Here is a 24,466-nt window from a genome sequence, read left to right on the forward strand (position 1 = left end):
TCTGCTTTTTCATTTACTTCCTTCCATTGAAATGCAGTTTCTTATATTTTCAATCTTATATAAATAAATATATATATATAATATATATATAAATATATATAATAAATCACCACAAGAAAACAAAGAGAAAATGTAATGCACAAAAATAAGAAAGAAAAGCTTTTCCTCTATTATGTAGTAAACTATTTTCTAAATAGCAGACATGTTTTAAACACTTTTCAAGTTAAGGCAATTTGAAAATCAGAATTTTACCTGGACTATTGAGCAAATACCTTAAAAAAATCCAAATTTATGTTTGCATTTTGAAATCAGTGTATCTACGGAGCACCATTTGAAATAACTTCCCCCTCTTCAGCAAAGAAACAGGAAAGCCTAGTAGAATAGGAAAACCTGGTAGAAAACATCAGGTTACACTGACAAGTGTAGCTTGAGCCAATACTCCCTTTTATTTCAATCTGAGGTAGATAGCCTCTTAGTGCAGAGTTTGTAGGGGCCCAGAAAAGCTGCATGCAGAAATTTGTTTTTATCCTGAAACCTTATCAATGGCTTTCCTGCTCACTTCTTAAACTCCAGTGATTTATGAAAGAGAAGGATATAGAGTAAAAATGCAGATGTCAGATATTTGCAAACATAAATCTTCTTCATATACAAAAACCAAGCCTTTGCAATAGAACATGACAAGATTTTAAACATTTATTCAAAAATCTGAGAGGAGTAGAACTGTCTGTCCAAGTCCCTGTTCTATCCCAAAGGAAATGCTCTCAGCATAAGCTAGAAATTCCTGTGGGTGCCTTTCACAGGGATGTGCAGGAAACAACTTTGTCAGAGAGGAAATCCAGCCCAATCCCGACTCTGTTCTCAATCACTCTCGATATACCCTGTCTCCTGCCTGGCTTAAATCACGTCTGTTAGCTCAGTGATGTAATCACTGGCATAGCAGAGGAAGCCAAACTCAAACGTCCATCATTCAGTGCTACTGCTGCAGTCCAGCCAAGCAAAATGCTTCTCCTCTTTCTGTTTCCCTAAGGCATGCTGTATTTTTTCTATTCAATCCTATCAGAAAACACATACTTTCAGTGGGGCAACACTTCTGAACAATAGAAGGTCTACTGAAAACATCAGTCAATAAAGGAATATGTGATTTCTCCTCAGGGAATGAGACGATTTTTAAAGATCTTTAGATGATTCTGGGTATGCTAGGGAAAAAGAACAATCTGCTTGCAAAGTCAGAGATTTCCTCTCTCTGTGAAAGCTGTGTAAACAAGTAGACTGTATCTAAGAGTAAGGTATGAAAAGAAAAAAAATCCCATTCTCAAGTCTTTTTATGGGCCAAGCAAAAAACTGCACAACAGGACTCAAGCCTGTGTTCGACTCACAAACATTAGAAGACAGAACTAAAATTTTTGTATTGCTCTAGAAGTCAAGATTGTTCTTTTTGAAATCCTACATCAGAGCAGTGTAAAACTTATCCCAGTCACTGGAGAAAGACAAGCACATCTTAAGCAAAATTCAACTAACTGGATTTGGGTGACTTGCTCTGGACAAGCTGAGGTGCTCGCTAGGTCTCTAATTAATTGCACTAAAAAACCCTTTATTTCATAGCAGTAAGTAATGGCCAGAGTGGGAAAAGGATCTGAAGAGCCTGGCACAGTTGACATCCACTATGTATACTATCACAGTCTAGCAGCACCAAAGCTAGCTAGAAATACAAAAGAGATTCAGACTTCGTAAAATTGATTGACAAAGAGACACAAAGTGCTTCTTAATGAGGATTTCCACTGTTTCCCTTTATATGTTGCCATATTTTGTTTCAACAAGAGTTAGTTTGAATCTCCAGTAGTTTGCTAAGTGCCATTAATGCAGAAAAGATGAGAAGACCTATCAGTAAGGTAAATTCTGCCTAAAGATTTTCTTAAATACAAACACTGAGGAAAATATACTTAATATACATTTGTCATAAGTTTTTGAAAGATAATGATAGCATTGAAGTTTTCATTACGTATTAATGGTATAGGAAAATTGCTTAATGTCAAATATTTCATACGACTGACAAAGAAAATACTCCAACTGTGTTACAAACATTAGTAGTACTTCTCATAAATTTCATCTATGGCTTAACATTTAGAGAAGATGATACAGACTTTTAACTTTCTTACGTGACTGCTTGAAGCTACATTATAAAATGAAGAAAATACAGCATGAAAAACCCATTGTGCAGAGAAAGTTCCAGAGCAAAGTGGCCAGAGAGCAAATATAAGGCATACTGGGAATTTTAAAATGGTCTGAATAAAGTTAATAAAATATTCTTATTAAAAGGACTGAAATTGTTTGTCTTCCTGTGGGTAATTATCCCAGACTGTATGCAGTTGGTGGACGAGATGGGAGCTCCTGCTTAAAATCAATGGAATGTTTTGATCCACATACAAACAAGTGGAGCCTATGTGCTTCAATGTCCAAGAGAAGAGGCGGTGTTGGTGTTGCAACATACAATGGGTTTTTATATGCTGTGGGAGGTCACGATGCACCTGCTTCCAACCACTGCTCTCGACTTTCCGACTGTGTAGAAAGGTAAGGACATTTTTCTTTTCTAAACACTTCAGGAAATATAAAAATGCAGCAAGAGAAATCTCTTCAGAATTGGAACATTACCTTTGTATAACATATTATGCTTTGTAGAATAATATTTTTGAGCATAAGAACTGATCTGCAATGATTTTGTGCTAACAAAACAACTGCCATGTGAAAATTTCAGCTTGTTCTCACGTCTATTGGAACTGACCGAGGTTAAGACAACTCAACAATACGATGAACTTAACATGGGGATTTGTATTTCTCAGGTGCCAAAATTCAGCTTTGGGCTACATCTCTCATTTACTATAGGAATAAAACTTAAAAAGTTTTAAGTTAAAAAACTCAGGAAAAAAACTTTTCTTTTATCTCTTCCTCCAACAGTTTGGCTCATGTTGACCAACGTGATAAAAACTGTATGAGATACAAACTTTGCTTAAGATCATGAGTTACATTATTAACTTTGTGAGATTATTTTGTGGTGAAACGTTTCTGGAAATGTCACTGAGAAGAAACAGAAAACATAAATCTTTATGGTGGAAGAAAAAAATGCTCTGAAACGAACTTTTCTGACTCAATTGCTGCCATGGTATCATTCCCTCAGGCTTCATCTATGCTCAAAACACACTGATTGTTAATCTGATAGAAATGTATACTTTATCACACAAAGTGAAAATAAGGGCTTGAAGATCCCTCTAGTGGCTAAATAAAGAATTCAATCTTATTCCTCATGATTCTTTATACTAGTTCATAACATAAGCTAAACTCCAATATAGGGGAAAAGAAGTAAGCATCAGCTTTTAAAATCTGGAATATCAATGTATTTCTACAACATATTTTTCTAATTTTGATCATAAAACATTTCAGGTATGACCCTAAAACAGACACTTGGACAACAGTGGCTCCGTTGAGCGTACCCCGGGATGCTGTTGGAATTTGCCCTCTGGGGGACAGACTTTATGCTGTTGGTGGCTATGATGGCCACACATACCTGGATACTGTGGAGTCTTATGATGCTCAAAATAACGAGTGGACAGAGGTAATTAAAAATAGCAAGACCTATCTGAATAGGAAAAGCGAAAACTATTACATTGCAAAAGGGTTTTGTGAAAAATGATATATGTTAAGATGAAATAATGCTAATTAAAAGTATTTATTTAACTGGGAGTGCTTCTTTACCAAACATCATTAGAGCTGCAATGCCCTTGTTGGCAATGCCCTCTACTGGAGGGCACTTTCAACTTTTCACATTAAACACCATCAACACTGAGACCATAACAAAGCATTAAAACTGTCAGGATTCTTTTTTAGCTACACAGTCCATGGTTTTGGATAAAAGGATATGCAAGTTTTTTACAATAACTAAAAGCAACACCACCAACCTACTCCCCAATAGTCCTCAGCAGCTGCAAAGCACTTTTTAAAAAAAACCTCAGACTGTTTTCACAGTTCTAATTAAATCTGTTTTTCAAGTGGTACATTAGTGTGAATAAACATTTTGCTTTCCTTTTAATCTATAAGTAACTTACCTAGCCTGTCCATAAAAGTCTACTAAAAGTGCTTTGTCCTTTTTCACTTTCTTTTTGTTTTTAAGGAAGTTCCTGTCAATATTGGAAGGGCTGGAGCGTGCGTTGTTGTTGTGAAGCTGCCATGATGTCCATACATACTGTGAAACCAATCCGGGAGTGGAGTTTCATGAAAACTGAGCTAGAGAAGAAACATTTCTTCTCGTTTCTTCTCAACATTTAAATTTCATATGGGCAGGACAGCCCATAAACATCATAACAGTTCTTCATCATAGGGAATAATTATCTTGGGGCCATAACGATATTAGAGCACAAGACTGGAGTCTTCCTGCACTGCAAAATCCAGATAATTTTGAAAAAGTGAATTATTTTTTAATGCCTAATGCATAAAAATCAGATGATATGTTTAAGTGGTTCAGGTTTGTTACAGAAATTTATCTGTTATTTATAAAATGCAGTAGTAAGGTGATGAATGGATGTATAAGAGTTCATAAACCTTTTTCTTTTTTATGTTAGTGGTAATGCTAATGTTTATAAAAAGAGATTCTGTATTTTAAGTAAACAAAAATGAATAAAAGAGAAATACCTTCAAAACAAAACTGTACAGAAGGAAATAGTGGACCTCAAATGTATTTGGCAACAGAATATTCTCTGTAGAAGAAACTTCATTTCTAGATTCAGAAGTTAGATCATTAAATTAACTTGAAAATAATCATGTAATAAATCAAAGAGAAGCACAGAATGTCTTTGCTATTCTACAGTAAGGAGAAAAAATATCCATTTTTAGCAGTATTTTCAACTGGATTGTACAAGAACTAGTAGGGCTAAAATATCTTTGTTTTCTTATGTACGTGCCAACTGGAAAATCTCATTTGCCAAAACAATACTAATATAATTTCCAATCACTTTCACAGTGCATCTGTATGTGATATTTTAATTCCAACCAGTGTGTCAGGTTATTGGTGGATTTGTCTTTGCCCACTAACCATCTGTTAGCATTATGTTAAACTTACTTGGCTATTCATGGAATAATCACCATGCACTAAATTAAAATATATATATATATCATATAATTGCATTCACTGAATATAACTTACAAAATGAAATTTTTATATCATATTGATATGATGATCCTTGATCTCAGCTGAAGATTACCAGCTTTGTCATGTACAGTAGAAAATCACATGCACTGTGCAACGGTCTATACCACTAATACAAGCATGTTCATGTTTTGAGGTGATTAATGAATATTTACATGCATGAGGTTTTCTTTTTGTGTGCCAATTTTTAATGAAGTTTTCATTTTCTTTCAGTAGTTTCATTTTTGATAATTTCAAATGCTGTAAGTGTATTTTAAAGGAAGAATGTATGTAAGATATTCTACGTTGTAAAGCACACTATTTGGGCAGTATCTACTTCAGTGTTTGTTATATTGTTGTTTTGTCAGTATTAGAAAATTCAGAACAGACATGAAATCTCCCTGAAGACACAACTATGTGACTAACTTTCCTGACAGAATGTCTTTTCAGAAATCAGCAATATGGTATTTTAACAAATATATAGTATTTATCATATTGAACCATTCTAAAAAGGAAATCTCATAAGCATATTTATAAAAAGACAGAAACATTTTTAACTTTAAATATTAATTAAAATTATGTTTATATGAAGCATGCTACAAAAAAAATAAACTTAACTTTCTCTGCTAAGAAAATTTAATGATGTTTTAACAACTTTGCCTTTTTATTGTACGGCTCAAGAATAGAAAACAGAAGTACCATTTTTCATGGTCCAAAAGAACATAATTCTGCTTAATTCTCTCAATTTCACAAGATTTATTTGCTAGAAGTTTGGGGGCTTTTGTTGTTTATTGCTGTTGTTTTGGTTATTTTTCTCCTTTCTTTCTCCAAGTCAAAACTAGCCACCACTACCACAGGCAGCTTGTGAAGTTGTTTGACTACTTGGATTTTGTAACTAGTGATTGCACATAGACTTGTGCACAACAGGTGAATGTAGAACAGCCAATTTTATGAGAAATGATGACAAGGATTATCACGACCTTAAAATTAGAAGTGGTAGAAAACAAAAATAAACTTTAAACACACATGTGAATTAAGGCAATAAAACAGGACCATGAACTTTCCAGAGAAAGCAGTTCTGCAGCACTTTTAGTACTAAAGTTTGTTTTCTTCCACAATATTTGTACAGCAGTGGAAAGTTATGAGAAAGGAAGCCAACAGCTAGCAAAAGGAAATTGGAAACCTAACAGGAAGACAGAAGAAAAACAAACTGGAATGAATTTGGAGACATCTAGACATTATTAGGTGAGAGGGAGCATTAGAAATGAGGTGTCATCCCTGCACATTTCCTCTGCTTCTCCAAACATGAGGAGCTGTGACAGTTTTGTTAACATCTTTGCTTATCACTTACCCTGACAGCTGCAGGCACAGCTTCCCATGGGAAGATTTCATTTTATTGATTAGAATTAATTTCTGGAAGGATTAAACTGAACTTTTGCAATAGCCACCGTGGGTTTAATATTTCTAATTGGTAGTATGGTAAGAATAACTGCAGACAGTATGTGAGCCTCACCTCTTACTTCCCTACCTCATCTTACAGGAGAGAGGAAAAGGAAAAAACAGAGAACCTTTCACTGTCCCTTTCCCTTAAAAAGATGAACAACTGCTTTTTTTCCACAGTAAAGCTATATTCTGTTTATCTTTAAGATCTCTTGACTTCATCCCTTGTCAAAGGAAGCTGACAACAAAATGCTAGTTGAACCTTTCCCTCTTTTCAGCACAACTCCACAGCATTGTTCACACACAGTCATCAGAGTCATTAAGCATTATTCACCTTCCTCATAGCCATATCCTCAAGGCCCTCTTTTCCTCCATCACAGTCCTACATAAGCCAGAGGAATGACGATTTTTGTCCTTTTGGACATTAACAATCATGTTTATAGAATGTAGAGAGGAGGACTGCATTACGTTCACAACATCAACATTTACATGAGCCAGCTGTGTAAGACTAAGAAGGAAAAATACCTAAGTAATAACTGGAAGATAACTCAGAATTATTTAGAAATGAACTACTGAGTGTGTCATTTTAAGCACAGAAGGTGGTTTTTTGTTGTTTTTTTGTTTGTTTGTTTTGTTTTTTTGTTTTTTAAATAATATTAGAAAAGCTACATATGAAAACATGCCTGAATTTATTTCAGCAGGAAGTCTAAACAGAAGGCACTTCCACTTTCCTTCCATTTCTGCAAAGAAATGAATCTGTTGTGGTCAGACTCACTGTCCAAAAAACGTCTCCACTTAAAGGAATTGGTAGGAAAATAAAGGTTAGCCCCACATTTTTCTTCATCCTGAAAATCATAAAAAGTTGCAGGATGGGATGTGGAGACTAGAATAATTTCTGGCAAGACTGTGTGAGATTGAATAGAAAACCAAGTTATCAACTGCGTAAGGATTTTGGCTTTCAAGGAAGATTTCTTCCATTTTCTTACATTTGCTCTTGGTCAGACCTTCTCTTGGCAGCAACAGGCAGCATTCCCTGATTTATTGGAGAGGCAGTCTCTCAAACCCATAAAAATGGTCCAGGTTAGGATGTTTCTGATGCTCAAACTTACTGAAACCCCTTTGCTGAGTGAGGCCAGGGAGTGCGACAGACTGCACAGGGAACCAGTAATGCTCGTGGGCTGGGAGCTGTGTGCAGCTTTTTCAAAAGGCACAGCTGGTACCCACTAAGGAACATGTCCTCAGGCATGTGTCTCAGTGTAAATATATTTTCTTCTCTATTAGACATAGGTGTAAAAAGCACACAGAAAATTAAACAAGCAAACAAACCAAGCTTGGCAGCTGGATGGAATACTAAAGCTCCTGCCTTTGAGAATGAAGCACCCTTCACAACTGTACGAATGATATATATAAATATTATCAAAACAACACACTAAAGGTTTTGGCCTCTAACCAAGTTTTCTCTTCTCTTCTGGAAATTTACCTTTCTTCTGAACTCCATAATTCCCTATCTGCATTGTTTGCAATTATTACATACTTGAAACTGTCTGGGGTAAATTCCTTTTATGTTTTCTTGTTTTGGTCCCCTCATGTACACTTATAGAACCGCTCCCCTCTGGCCACATCATTTTTAACCTTTAAAGCATCATAAACATCTCTCTATTCAATTGCAAAACAGATTATTACAAAAGCATTGCAATATCCCTGTGACACACTGCAGCCAGGAAAGCATTTGGAAATGCAGAAAATATGAAGAAAAATATCACATGGGGAAAAAAAAAAAGAACACAATTTTTAATTTCTGCATAAGACAGTCTCTAAACCACATTCTCAGCTCATCGGTGTTAGATGCCTTAGAACTGCAGAAAATAGAGATCAAATAGCCCACATCCAAAAATGCATCAGACCTATGCCAGCATTCCCGCAGTCTGTGCAGCAAGGTGGGATCTTCCCAACAAGGTGACACCCACTTCATTCTGTACATAGGGGTTTTCTTGTTGCAAGTTGCCTTACATTTTTCTGACACGGCGAGAAAGACACAAGCAGTTACAGCACAGCCCCCCTCACGACCCGAGCCTTCCGTGCCAGCAGGTCGGATACGAAAGGCCCGGGCGCGCAGACGGAGCGCTGAGCGCGGAGCTCCGCCCCGTGAGCCCCGGTCAGGCTTACCGGGCTGCAGTGCAGGGCTTGCTCAGGAGATGGCGCGATGCGATCATTTTTAGCAGGCCCTGCCGCCTACCGAGAGACTGAAGCTCCCTTGTGGTGGCGTTTATCCATTGCATTTAAGTAAACTCCCCTATCTCACAATCCCGAGAGCCCGCTGCAGCTTTTAGAGAAGCTGTTCCCCATCCCCGCACTTCCCCCACACGCTCACTCGTAAGCTGACCTCGTAAGAGCAATTCTCACACCAAAGTTACAGCGAAGCAGCATCCCGAAGGATCCGTGCCCCACTCTCGTGCCTGTCCGCGGCGTGGCGCGTTCAGACAACGGCTGTGGTTTGGCTCGCTTTGCGTTTGCTTGGCTTGCTGAGCGCGAATCATGCAAACCGCTTCTTCAGTTGTGAAGGCTCCCGGGAGTTCAGAAAGGTTCTGAACGTACAACACGAAAAAATGCAGCTCGTGAATTGTTTTTCAGTTTACAGCCAGCTTCATATGATTGTACCCAAGACAGCTCCACTTGCAACAAAAATTTTTAATGAGGAAAATATAAATCCTTATGGGTGGGAATGCTAAGTGTATCAGCACTCAAAAACTTCCCTTTACTGTGCCATCCTAAAATCGAAAGGATAACTATTCATTACTGAACAGTCCTGATCTCAGCATTATTCTGAGCTCAGGGATTTCTGACTCTGCTCTATTTAGGCAAGTAAAAACCATAAACAAAATAATATTCTAATAAATACCAGTATTATATTGCAAAACTTTCTGAGTATGCTTCTCCATTTTCAGAAACCGCCCTCCTCCCCCTCCACACACAAAACGTCTTGATTTTGGAAGCTTGATCTCAGAGATAAAAGCAGTAGAGATGAAAGGAGACACAAATCCAGGTGGATTTGATGCCTCAGCTTCCCAAGCTGCGCATCCTCCAACTCAGCCCTTATAGAAGGCAGAGCCAATATACACAACAGCTACATCAGCAATCTGTCTTTCCCTCCTCATCACCAACCAACCAGAAGTCTTCCAACTTCTTCCAAAATTTGAAAGCATCATTTCTCTAGAGAATGGCTAGGCTATTCTACCCATTATCTGCTCTTCTATTCTCACCAACTCCCTAAAACAAACATCCTGCCTTTAAATTCCCTGGGCCCCTACATGCAAACTGCCTGGCTTTCCTACCTTTGAGCTTGCTGTCATAGATTTAGCTCAATAGTTATGCGATGGGACCTTCACATAACAATGTGCAAGATAAAAGGCCAGTTGTCAGTGAAGTCGTCCAAGGGGGAATAGTTTACATTGCAGGCATTCAAATGTATCTTCATCTTTCTTAAAATAAAGATAAAATCAGCATTTTTAGATTTAAAAAAAAACAAAAAACAAAAAAACCTCCAAAAAACAGAACACTGAGTGTGTGTATAGTTTCCAAACAACTGATGATAATTGAAAAAACATATTCTGTCGAAGACATTTCTGATAAGAATTGATTATCAAAGACCTCATTAATTTCTTTCACTCTACACAGTTTGTATTGAACAATAGTAAACAAAAAGTCTAGTGATGATTGTGTCTTTACAACTTCAAGTATTACACTGATACTCAGAAAAACATGTGCTTGCCAGATTCACAGTTGGGAGAAATTGTTCCCCATATAAAGAAAAATTGATTTTAATCACACTTGGTAATCAGATTCTTTTGTGAAAAAGGGGCCTGCAGCTGGAAGATGGAATCAAACACACTTTAAAAATACAGAGAAATCATTGTGGCGTGATTTTTTCCCAAGAAACATTGTACACACTTCATTAACAATATTCTACAAAAATGAGAAAGATTGGAGAGAACAGGTCAGGCACCAAAACAGACATTGAAGAGTAGGAAAAAAAAGCAAAAAGAAAACTCAAAGGAATAAATTAGAAAAGACAAGGAACCTCTCAAAATCCATTTCGTCTTTAAAATACAATATGAAATCTAATTTGATGATTTACTACTCTGAAGTAAAGGACCATGAAGCAGAGCGGAAGAGGTTGAAAAATATTCAAAAATATTCATTATAGACGTTTTTCCTGTTTACTTTCTACCAACTGAGTGAGAACAGAAAGCAATGTGGCATTTGGAATTTGTTTCCCTCTATATTTGGCATCTTAAATATAAAAATTGTTTGCACATTTATATAGATTCATATTTCAGTCATTTGGCATGCAGAAATAAGAAAAGTTAAAAACCGTGGTTATTAAATACTAAGAAGCTGTTACTTGATTTAGCAACAAAAGATTTAAGGCCCTTAACTGATACTCAGCTTACAAACCTCAACAAACCCCCAAAGTGATAGATTCACTTTACTTTTAGCGACAGGCTCATCCTCTGTGAATCTCACTTTACATATACTTTGTCTGCTAGCTGCCTTGTATTTGTTGTCTTTTGTTCACAGTCAAGTCATTTTTTTCTTCACTAGGTTGTCATCATAAAGTACTTATAATTCTCTTAGGACTGTCAAGTTTGTTCAGCCCTCAAGCAGCAGATATAATGCGAGTTTCACTACACATGTTTGCTTCTTGTCATAAACGCACTGTAGCTAGAGATGAAAGTAAACTTTTGCTGCACTTATTTCAGTGATATCATTTGGCAACTGATTGAATAATTGCCACCACCTTGAAAGGTTTATAGTCCTATAATTTATTTATATATATATTTTAATCTTCCCAAGAAAACAACCTTGAAATGTCTTTATGTAGTTTGATTGCTTACTTTTCTCATAGGCAACCTCCTTTTTTCTTTCCACACCTAGTACATCTCAAAATGTTTGACAAAATGGCATTAAAGTAAACAGACGGGCAAGTGAAGAATTCATTATGAATTCCACAGCATCTCATATCCAACTTTGACTAATGGAAGATGTTTTAAAGATAAAAAGTTAATCTGGAATGAAATTATTGTCTCTGTTTCTAAAAGTGCTATCAGTGAAATGTTTTAGTTGGACACAAGATGTGCTAGAGGAGTCTCAGCACTAAATCACATTGGAGGACAGTTGTAGGGGTATAAACAGAACTGTATAGACATATGCTTGGATATTGTTTGACAATTATAAATAAGCTGCTGACATGAGTGTTTAACTAATATATACTAGATACTCATTTTCCAGATTTTTTTAAAAGTCAGTTTCTTCTTATTCTGATATTTTGTTTGATATCAGAAAGTTCCTTCCTTCAGTTTCCATAGGAAGCCAGCCAGCCATACCAGAAATTAAAATTAGTGCATTATCTCTCATAACACCAGTTACCCTCATTTTTACCTGTATCAATAGACCAAACCAGTGGGGATAGTCACATTCAAAAATGGAATAAGAAAAGCTTTCAGATTTTCAGCTCATAGTAATGTAATTTATATTTACACTGAGGAGTGACTGAGCTATCATGCCACTTCTTATATCAACATAAATGTAGGGGAAGAAAGGATTTGAGTACTACAGCACACGCCCCTTATGCAGTTTCACATCAGATCTTCCAGTACAATGAATCTCCAAATCTTAATTTAAAAGTGAGCACCTAAATTAAGATTAGAAGCATTTGAAATTGTGACTGACTAAAGGACAGAAATGTGAAATGCAGTCTCTCACTGTGGAAAACAAACGGATCAAACAAGAACAAGCAAGCAAGCAAGTTGTTTGAAAAGAACCAACCAACACAAACGCATGACATGCCTTTTGACTTCTAAACCTCAATTAACCAATACTAGAATAATAACCATTCAAACTGAGACGATGAATTCTATGACCTGAACTATGCAATAAAAGCAAGAATTCATCTAATATGTGCTGTAAACCTTGTGAATGGATGACCTCATTGGGATGTGTTCACATTTCATCTTGGGAAAATTTTGTATTGCATTAAACATCATATCTTTAAAACTCCCTACAAACTCCTGGCATTCCATCTCTGTTTAGTGGCATGCACAAGACTCTTGTAATTGAGTACAGACCAAATGTTTTTTAGTCTCCCACAGGTGAGATCTCAGAAAGCCACACAGTCTAGCAAAAGCACTCCAAGCTATTTTTATAAGGCAAATCAATTTTTAAATATGGTATTGAATTATAATATGGGTAATTTCATTTCAACTTGATAAAAATATCAGAAACAACAGACTGTTTGATAGCATAAACGAAGAGGGAGGAACAAACTACATTTGTACAAAAGAGAAACAGGTTTGGAGTATTTGGAAATCTGACTTCCTGAAAATAAATCTGAAACAGAATTTCAAATGAAGGAAACAAAGATACATCATATTGCTGACAGCACATCCATTATTTCCATGTTTTTAAAAAGTTTAAAGCTTGTTATGTGTCTCAATAGTAACAGATTCAACAGCAGGAAATTGTATTACTGAAAAAAAAAAGCATAAGGCCCTTTTTGCAAAAAGAAAATACTGTCTGTGCATGGTAATTTTGCAGTGGATTCCTATTCAGAGGTGGAAAAGCGTGACCATTTACTTAAAGCAGTAAGGTAAGAAAGACATTTAGTTGGAAAGATAACATATTAAAGCCATGATATGCTAACCAGGATATTGAAATGCCTCACACTTTTGATTTTTAGTGTAAATGAATTAAACAGGACTGTTTCCCAGTAACTAGATACTGATATATCAACTGTCTAAATTCATCTTGTCTCCAAATCTTTGGCACATTTAGTAATGAAATTACTTTTCATTTATTCGTTAATAGGAAAAGCATTACTGTGAGACTGAGCTATGATTTTAAGCATGCTAGATTTTTATTTTTTCTTTTTGTACTTATTATGAGTGGGAATTATCCACTGCACTTCAATAGCCTTTCATTTTGAAAAGAAAAAAAAATAAAGATGAGTATCAGGAGACATTCAGAACTTCAGGACTTTGCAACCAACTCTAATCTTCTATGGAAAGTTTTTAATTGCCTTAATCACCACTACACTATTACATTGTGCAATAGAAACAGTACAGCCCTTAAACAGAAGGAAGAGATAAAAGGAGATGTTTTCACCTCTTCTAAATAAGGAGAAAACCAACACAATGAATCAAATAGGAAATGAGCCGTGGTGGTGTTCTGAGCTATTTACCAACAACTGAGGTGAGGACTCTTCACCATTCATCTTCAGTGTTCAGACTGTGTTATAAGATGACAGAAAGCTACTAAGGAAAGCTAAAACTTTTGTTGTAAGATGGCCACCAGCTTTAAACTGCTAATTAGAAGTGTAACTTTTAATTCCAAACAATAACTTGATTCCTGCACAACCTTGCACTTTAGACATTCTTAGTAAAAAATCTTCAATCAAACAACTTCATAAATTAAGATGCTAGTTGTCTGAAAAAAGCAAATGAATGAATAGTCTTAAACACATTTGCAAGATGGAAAAAAAATAAATGAAAAGGTTAGATACTGCTAAAAATTATCTTTAGAGTAACAATTAGGGAGTTTCTCACCACTGCTGCTTCCCACCACCACCCAGGCCCAGCGTTCCTGTATCAGCTCAAAACTGCTGAAGACTTGTTTCAAGCCTCTGTAGACCACAGAGTACATACCACGTGTGAGACTGGCAGACCACTGCTTGGAAAGATTAAATTGTGCTTCAGGATACTGACATAAGCAGTACTGAAAAACTTATCTTTTTGAATTCTTTGAGTAATTTTGGGGGGTCTAATGCACAGCCTTTAATTACTGATAGTATAGATCAGCAGGGACAGCTGGATGTGGATGATCGGTTCTTAGATGCTCTTGGGAAAAATTGAGAAAGTTCAAGAAAGGCCACATTGGTCTTTACATTTGTTTTACTACATCTGCAGAGCCTACAAGGCCCATAAAGAAGGTGCTTGGGGACTACATTAAGATCTGCTGCAGCCTAATGACATCAGTGAGATGATGTCTGAGAACAAAGACATGGCAGAGAACAGGAGCCAAAAAACCTCATCTCTCTGTGAAAGACACCAGGACACAAGGCACACGAAACCTTAACTTGTGAGCTAACATCATCTAGAGGCAGATACAGGTTTGCATACGCAATTAAAGAAATGCTAACGAAGATGGCATTTGTGTCCTACTCAGGATGTCCAGCAACATGTAGAGGGGAATCACAAATGTGTTGAGATGGGAATTGACCTCTGGAGGTTGCTCTGCTGCTCACAGAAGGGTTAATCTGGAGCTGGCTGCTGTGCAGATTCTGGATGTCTCCCTGTGGAGGGGGCTGGGACCACATGGGCACTCTGGGCAAGCTGCAATGTTTGACCATCCTCACTGAAATACATACCAAAACACCTGTGTTGCATGTCCGTGCTCCCAAGGATTCAGAACTAATTTCAAAGTTAGGTATACTTGAGAACCTATGACTCAAAGTTTCCCATTAATTGGTCTTGAAAGGTTTTTTTGTTTCCTTTTTTTTTTTTTTTTTTTTAAATGTTGGTGTAACACTTACTGTCTTCTGTGCATATTTGTAAAGCATAGCAGATATTAAGACTCTGAGAAGTTCTGGCATCTAAATTCGAGCATACCTGGAAGCTTCTCAGGATAGCAAGGAGCCATGGCTCCAGGCTCAGAGGTGAATACAAAAGACTCTTATCTTACTCCTTCACAGTCTTTGAGCAAACAGAGGAAGCTGCAGAGGATCTGCAGAGGATCTATGTTTCAGATGAATTTTGTCAAGAGAGAAAATAAATAGTTCTATTTTAAAGAATTTTCACACTCCACTAAATATGCCTTCGATCATATTCATTATTAAACACGTTACAGACTACAAAGAAAGGAGAACTCACGGTTCAATGATGTCATGCTATGATGCTGCAGATTAGAATACAAGCACTAGAAAGTACTAGTAAGCTGTAACATCACAGTAAAATCAATAGGACCTGACTAACTTTGAGCGGGTGTGCAAAACTGGTCAGAAAGCTTAACTGATGCCTTCACATTTTTCTGTTTTATGATTTTTCCTTTTGTACTGAACAATCACAACAGAGTCACAAAAGCTTTTAAATAATCTCTATTTTTTTCATCAATGTATGAAATTCTGGTAGGTTTTCAAATTTCTCTTCACAAGTAAGAGCAAGCATTTCTCTGAAATCCCACGAAACAAAGTACACATAGCCTTAATGGGGATTACTGAAGCATCAAGAAATGTGTTACTCATATATTTGTATCAGTTCTTGTTCTTACTCTGTGCCTATTACATAGAAATATAATTGCAGCTTAATAGACTTTTTAGGAATAGTGCAATTTGTACAACATATAATTTTTAATGTAGACTGATGTTATTTTCTAAAAAAGTAGATTGAACATTTTATAGAGTAAAGACTGTAAGCAAGTGGAAACGTAATTCAAAGCTAGAGAAGAGTTATGCTACTGAGTGGAAAATGAAAAGTACTAATTTGCATTTCTGTAATCATTAATAGGGGTTATGAGGTGTCAATTATGTTCCATGTGTGACCTTTTTGGTTTCTAGGTAATGTACCTCAATTAATTGTCTGTGGCATCATAAAGCACCTTTTCCACTGTACCATGACTATGAAAAGCAATAAAATTCCTCCTTTGCAGCTGAAGTATGAAATGCACAACTGACCTTAGCACTTAGCAGTAGCTCACTGATGCTAATGCAGACCTTCTATTGGCATAAATTACAATGCAGTCAAAATTTGAGTGCTTGGTTAATGCATTCCTAGTTCATGGTAGATTTTTGTAAAGTCACAGAAATGACCATGCTTTGAATTTTCTGTTTCACTCCATCAGTTGAATTGCACATCGAGAATTCTGCACTAATAAAACTGAATAAGCTGCCTCAAATTCCAGTGTAGAAGTTGATGTGAAAGGGAAAACTGCAGTTCAGTTGTATTTTTCCTTTCTTAGAAACATGAATCAAGCAAAAAATCTTGATGCTGACAAACATTACAAACACAGATTGATGTATAATATTTGATGGGCATCATGCAGTATTTCCTCCCCAGGAGCACTATGCTGTAAACATGATGTGTAAATGTAATCTGTGAATTGAAGTCTATCCACAATATATTAATTCAGTAGTTTGCAAACATTTGTGTGATCAAATTTTTGTATGATTTTCTCCCGTTTTTTTTAAAGGAAAAACAGAACTATCCAAAACACACCGATAACTTCAAACTTACTAAAGAAAGAAGAGTAAGATTTTCAGCTTTTAAAGTTATTCATCTGCAAAATCATATGGGTAAAAGATGACAAAAAACAAGGGAGGTAGAAAATGGAAGAAAATGGAAGAAAAGCTGAAATAACTGAGTATTGTAACAGTGCAAAAATCCTCCACGGTAGGTTTGTGTCAAAAGGCATACTGGTTACTAAACAGTTGATCTGGTCAAAGAGAGGATCTAAACTCAGTCCTGTTCCCAAAATGTTCAAAGTGTTTAGAAGTGATTTAAATTCTAAGCCATGATTTATTAGCATACGCTGGTTATTAAATGTTGAAGTAATTCAGCAATCAATTATTTTTTTTTCTAATATAGTTCTAAATTGTAATTGCATTATCATTTTAAAAAGGGACGTACACACACACACACACACACAAGCTTTCCTCCTCCTGCTCCCAAAGCAAATAGTACAGAATCACAAATAGAAAATAGACCAGATTCAACAGAATGTATTATCCTTCTCAGACTTCTAAAGCTTCAAACAAACGTTGTATGTAAATTCATTTTCCAACCTGATAAATCCCGAGGCCTGAGAAATTCTCTAGGGCTTCAAGCAAATATCTTCTGACATTAACAAAAACTATGTGAATCAATGGTGAGATATATACTGAAGTTTATGTTTATCTCAAAGATTGCTTTTCAAAGCCAACCTGTCAGTAGCAGTTTTATTTTGTTTTCATTAATTATTGACCCAACTGTCTTTACACAAAGGTAAACATGGCAGAGAACCAATCTCAAGTTCAGAGGCACAAGACTATTCAACAATTTCACGAAGCATGTACTGGCATAAATGTGAAGTTGATACTTCTGGCACTTTTAAAGAGATAAAATTGTATTAAGTGAGTCGAAGTGCAAACAACATTCTATAAAAGTTTCAAGTAGTTCCATAAGTACTACCATGCTCAAACACATCATTAACACAGACAGTATGTATCCAAAGATAGATTCCACAAGAATACTTCGATACTTTGATAGTCAGAAATAACACTACTGATTCAAAAACAGTTAGAAGTGGAGATAATTCCAGTATAGCACACATATTTTGCCTTCCTACTTCACTACCACAGCACTGTGTAAGCCATATTAGCCATGAGTATTCTGTTGCTGAAGTAAATCTCTATTAAGCATAAATAAAATTAAGTCTCTTTGTTGAGTTACTTCACCAAACAGAAAAATTCCACATATCCTGTGATAAATAGTATGGGAGAAACTAAATAATGCCTATTTTCATGGTAACAAACCAAACCAAACCAATGTCCTTGCCATATTAGAGAAAATAATGTGGTGATTCCAGTGGGCCCAGTACAAATAAAGCTACTCCCTTTGAACAGTTCCAGCAACTTTCAGAGTAACTTTTCCTTCCACAATACCACATGTGACATTGGAGAATGTCCATTTTAAGAGGAAATCAGTACCAGTAGAGTAAATGATGTGTAAAATTGAGTAGAAAGATCTTCACTTTTTCTCCATATTTATTGTTGCCAACTGTTCTCAGAATGGCAAAGGATTGACAGAGCATTCAGTAGAAATTTCCATCCATCTGTAGCTTGTTTTCATTAAAAAGTATAATTTTATGTCAAGTGAATTTATGTTCTGTTCTGACATGCATTATACTATAAGTCTTTGATATAATAAAACGGTTTCTGATCACTGGAGTTTGAGAGAGATTCATTCATTTTGCTTACCTTATTCACAATATGCCCTTCATTTCATTCTTGAAGCTTTACTGGGGAGGAAGAGTAGTTCTGCTAGTAAGACAACCATAAATCTTGAGCTCCTGGTGATTACATTAAAAAGTTTATATTAATATTGAAAATCAAACACTTCATTACTTCTAATTACAACAGTCCTGACTGTTTCATTAGAAAACATCTAAAGTGAAGCTGCATACAAATAAATTATGTTTTTATGGCATTGATACTTCATTGACACATATATGCATATGCATACATCTGGATGATACTTACAGAAAGAATAAGAAATGCACTGAACAGCACTTTTCAATTTTTCAAAAGTCTCTCTAAACACATGAAGGATTTTACATTCCAGTAAAAATGGACCTGAAGATGTAATAACGGGATATCTTTTTTTTTTTTCTTTCAAAATTTGGAAAGGACAAATTTATTTATTTATTTATTTTTTTAACAGAGAAAAGCCATCCATTATGGAGAAAACCAAAAACTCAGAAATCATGGAAAGCTGACAGACAGTACTCACAGAGATGAGAATACTGAGCCTAAGGAAATTGTAAGAAATAGATCTTAGCTTCATAGTAATCACTAGTTTTGAAAGAGAGATAAAAAAAAAAAAAAAAATGTTTAGCTACATAGTTCTAGTGAAAGTGCAGTGATAAATTATGAACTGTGCCACAATAATGCTCATACCAAACAGGAAATCAAGGGGGAAAAAAATAATAAAATTTGATGACCTAGAGAGGTCACCTAATTACTTCATTTCCCTAAAGCACATTACCTGGGCTCACTATTAGTATATTTTTAGAAGACTACAGCATTGAAGTCAATCTCCCCAGGAAAGCTTATTCCTACAGTTATTCAATGAAGTTCTCCGCGATGTCCAAGTGTTTAGTGTTAAAATTCCAAGCAAAATCAGCTATCCACATTTCTGAAGTCCCTTTCAGGTTTCTCCCTTTTAATTACCAAAATTACTTCAAATTTATATTGTAGATCATACTTTTGAGGCTTTTAATCATTCCTGATTTTTTTTGGATTCTCTCCAAATTTATGATGTCTTTCTTGGAAATGAACGATAGGTAAAGCCATATAATCTGTGTCAGATATGCCATAACTTGCCAGTTATGAAATACGAATTTCCCTTCCACAGAGGAATTACTGACTTACAAAGAAGAGGAATTACAACTTATTTTGTTTGTGAAACAAAATAATCTTTAGATCATTTTCTGGAAAAATATCATTATTTAGCCAATTGTTCTCTATCTGTCTGTCAGTGATTACAGCTTCTGCTGTAGGGTGCTGCTGCAAATTTTGCATATTTAGCAAACAGGAATAACTGAACCTGGTCCAGTTCAGTCCATGCCAGTGTATTTAGGCTACTGCCTCCTCTCCAACGTTGGCAAAACAGATTTCTGGGGAAAAGCAGGACATATGTATGAGATATTGCTTTTCATATTGTTGTTTTTGTTGTTGTTGTTGTTGTTGTTGTTGTTTTCTTTTTCAATCGTGTACATCACTAATGAAAAATCACAACCAGAAGCAGGAACAAGACAGACATTGTCACTGTAACACCTGCTATTTTGATGAAAGCTGAACATGCTAAGCAGCCCTGAACTGGACACAGTAATCAAAGACCTTAGAAGATAGGGCAAGGACACGATTCCTTCCTGAGAAGACAGGGAGGAAAGAGCTTTTGGAGGTGGAAAGTAAGAGAGAGTGGAGCATTTCAGGTCAGGGCAGCTTAGAAGCTTTCATAGCTTTTGCTCCAGACACCTCTTTGCTTTTCCCTGGAAGAGGGAAGCACAGCTACTTTGAACATCAGAAATCTGAGAGGAGATCTAAGTTCAAACTACAGGAAGGTGAGTGAAATACACTAACATGTGAAAGCAGCCAGAGAGTCTAAGTCTGGCCTGTTAATGCATTTTATCTTCTGTAATATTATTGCGTTATTGCAAGTCCCTATTTTGAACAAATCTACACTTTCAGTCTTAAACCCTGTCAGGTGACAACCATGAACATAATCATTCTAACAGGCAACAAAGCACTCTTTTGCTACAAGGGGCATCCTGAATACCTGGAAGAGAACTTCCTAACAGATTTCAGGTTTCTGTTTTTAAAACCCAGCTACCAAGTAGAGTGAGGCACGCCTGCAGAAGATTTTCAAAGGGCATTTGGGCAACATGTATCAAAGGGATCCAAAGAGGACTATGCAACTTCAGCAGACACCCTGTCACCTTCTGACGTGTTGTGAGGAAGCTGGGGAGCACGCTTTCACTCTGAGGATCCCAACAGAGGGACAACGCATGACAACAACTGAACAAATAACAGTTCTGCTCCAATAAGCAATCTGCTACTATGTGCTGTGAGACTCTGAGGATGTTGTGCTTTTCTTCTGTCTACAGTTTCCCCAGGAGCAAAAATTCAGTATGAAAGATAAAACAAATCTTAAAGAAATGTTTCTTTATAGCACAGTTTTGATCACATCATTTCTGTATTTAGAAATTCATCTGCAGGTTGCCCAACTTGATTGGTAAATAAATCACTTCATGTTGGTAATAGCCAATGAAAGAAAACAAGATCAAAAGGCCAGTTGCAGATAGCAAAGTACAAGTATGTGAATTCTACTCCAAGAATTATCCTGTATTTTAATTCCACAACATCAGATATTGATCCACATAGGAGACTCTTCTGACCTGTAACATTTTTAGTTCACATACAAGCCCATACTATGTTCTGAGGAAGCAAAGGAAAACAGAAAAGGAGGTTTTTGCAAGCAGTTAAACTCTGCCTGTGCTGATGCCAGGCCTGTGAGAAGTGGACACTTGGTGGGTTTCTGCTTCTTTTACTTCCCCACAGCTAAACACAATAAGGCAACTCTTCCGCACAGCACGTAAATAAAGGCTTCTTTTAGGTCCATATCACTTTCCTGCAGGATGTCATGACTGTGTTCTCTGAGGGCTTGGGATCAACTACTGATGTTTCAGGGAAGCCGAATATATTTACCTGAGGTTCCGGTGGGATTAAGGCCAAGATGACAGCAAACAAAGGTGTTATGGAAAAAGAGTCAGCATAACTGGTCACAGGCCCACAGGCAAGACAATGTCTGAAAAGCAGTGATACGCTTTTGAAGTTACCATAGCTCTTATTGCTTTTACAGTGCAACGTCAGTCTATATACTGCCACCCCAAATGATCCAACTAATCACGATAAAGAATTTCATTCTTTGTATTTGATCCTTTTAAACTGAAGGGTTTTGCAGACTGATCCCTACTTAGTCAACTACATAATTAAAACTTTAATTTTATAAATGCTACTAATTTAACTGAAAATTACTAGTGAAAGATTATCTTATTATTGCATGTAACTGTCACTTACATGCAAATCAGCCACCCATCTGGACCAACTTTACAATGCATTTTCTTGTCAAGGCTCATTAATACTATTACACAGAACTCTGTGATAACTCTGTTTTATTGAAGCCATAATGAATGCTTAAATTCACAGCAAAAAGAAAATTATTTCATTATTTTCACATCACAAAACAGGTTGTTTTTTTCCTTTTTTCTTTTTTTTTTTTTCCCATTTTTTTTCCCCAGAAGCACAGTACAGTGCAGTACAGTGCAGCTGGCAGTCTTGTTCCTCTGAAAACGCCATATCAGAATCCACACCACTAGATCAATGAACTGTTGGACAGAAGCACTCAAAATCACCTCCCTTCCCATTATCATGCTTTCTGGTCTTCCAGGCACAAATTACCCATCAACCTCCTTGACCTAGTTCTAGAAACACTGCCGTAAAGAGCACCTGTCAGAGTGATGCATGTGCAAGCCCAGTGCAATGACAAATAGGAAGCAATAGCAGTTATCACAAAGAATAACAATTTAGCTACAAATCTGGCTGAGCATCAGACTAGTTTGATTTCCCACTGCAAAATCTAAAAATTGCTACTGGATAGGACATTATCATGCCAAATCTTCCTGATTCACCATAGGACAAATTACTAGCGAGGTGTGCGACTGCAGGATTATCCTCCAGCCTTCTAAATGCCTGACACCAGATTACTTTCTTCCCCAGTAAAGCCTGCAAAAGACAGCATGGAGGAAATTAAAAAAAAGCCCTCTTATCAGATCAACTTCTAGGGTAGAAATTCACAGCCTGACATCTTCAGGGTACTCAGCAACTGCAGTCCTTACTATTTTCTGTTAAAAAATAGTGCTTAATTAAAAGAATACGCGCTTCCAAATTGTAATTAGTCATATATGAAATCTCCAGAGATGTAATGTTTGGCTTAGATTTTATGCTTATCTACTGTTTCTAGGCTAGGGGGACAAAACAGATTTTCCTACTCGACATTTAGTTTGGCTGTAGTAAAACTATGCAACGAAAAAGGATAGACAAGAAATTAATTGCCTGTGTCCATTACCATGGAGCCCTGAAGTTATCACTATAGAAACATTATGGGGAGCCTGCCACAGCGATAACAGGCTCGTGGCACCACCGTCACTGCGCAAATTGCCAGGGCACAGGGCAAGAGATGGAGCCAAGAGGCGAACGAGCTGCTCACACATAGTTGTGAATGGACTCTCACATGCTCATTTGTGGGTTTAGCAAAATGGAAATGAAAGTATTTAATAAAGGCTTCCATTTCCTTTAATGAATTACTGACTTAAGTTCAAGGGGGTCTTCAGAAGTCAAAGTGGCTCTGTCTGTGGCGACAATTTAGTCCCCTCTTGAACTCAAATGAGTGCCATAAAGTGACTTGCCTCCTCCCATGTGAATGACTTGTTTCAAACTCAAGCCTTTGAGTGCTTATACTCTGAGATGGTGAGAATAACAGTCCTGCAAGGGCTGCACATAGAGAGAAATAGTAGCCAAGACTGGTGCCTGGGGAAAGGACATCTGCAGAGCAGGCTGACTCAGTGAAGAGGTACCACAGGGAAACTTTCGCTATGAAATTCATGCAGCAGTTACTACTTTACCCTGGCCCACATTCTAAAGTGACAAACTGCTTTGCTGTCAGAGATTTTCCAGAACACTGATTATTGGTTTCATTCCACTTCTCCCTTTGGAAAGGGAGGTCTGTCTCTGGAAGGAGGAGGAAAGGGAAAGGCAGTAACTGCAGCCAGAGCTGGGAGCCTCTCTTGGTAACTAGCCAAAGGATGAAGAGGCATCACATCCCAGGCACTCATATTTTCTTTGTGGGGGAGTGTGCATGTGTAAGCTCACAAGAAATATATCCATACATCAGCAGAATTCCCTCCCAAGTCATGCAGAACTCAGTATTCTATCATTCAATTTCTCTTCGGCAGTGAGCAAAAATGCTTTCCAAAAAACACAACAACAAAGTAAGTGATTATAAATTCCACAGAAATCTGTGTAAAGGTTTGTCATTTTGAAACACTTTGTATATTTATATATAAACATATAATATGATATATATATATGATATGTATAATATTTATATGATATATATAATATTCATATATATATATATTTATATATATAGTTACTCCTCTATTTCAACTTATTGGAAAACAAAGTAAGGGTAAAATAGATTGTTATCAGAAGAATGGCATTCTTTAGATGTGGCGCGTGCAGTACATGAATCCATGACAAGGAATGACATAATTCTAAGAATTATAAACCTACAAAGTGCCACTGTGAACGTGCAATATGCACTCAGAGTGGTAGTTAAAACTTTTAACATTTCCATCAAAGTTTCTAATAACAGGTGTTGATCGTTAGCTTCCGAAGGGCAGGCGGACATCCTAATGGCTTGGTTTTTCAGAAACATCTGTGTGATGTAGTGGCATTATATCCTCTTTTCTCTTTTATGTTAATGC

At 36.5% G+C, this 24,466-nt stretch overlaps 1 protein-coding gene across 1 annotated transcript in view; it reads left to right on the forward strand.

Annotated features, from left to right (window-relative positions):
• The window catches only part of KLHL4 (kelch like family member 4), a gene marked incomplete at both ends in the record, with an annotated part of 31,312 nt that extends 27,090 nt beyond the window's left edge, over positions 1-4,222 (forward strand). Inside the window, 3 exons of the mRNA XM_079541795.1 lie at positions 2,356-2,568; positions 3,436-3,607; positions 4,163-4,222. Of these exons, the coding sequence (XP_079397921.1) occupies positions 2,356-2,568; positions 3,436-3,607; positions 4,163-4,222 (445 nt within the window). The remainder of the gene's footprint in view (positions 1-2,355; positions 2,569-3,435; positions 3,608-4,162) is intronic.
• Positions 4,223-24,466: the final 20,244 nt, after the last annotated feature.

Source organism: Tetrao urogallus, assembly GCF_951394365.1.
Source record: "Tetrao urogallus genome assembly, chromosome: 13".
Taxonomy (NCBI): domain Eukaryota; kingdom Metazoa; phylum Chordata; class Aves; order Galliformes; family Phasianidae; genus Tetrao; species Tetrao urogallus.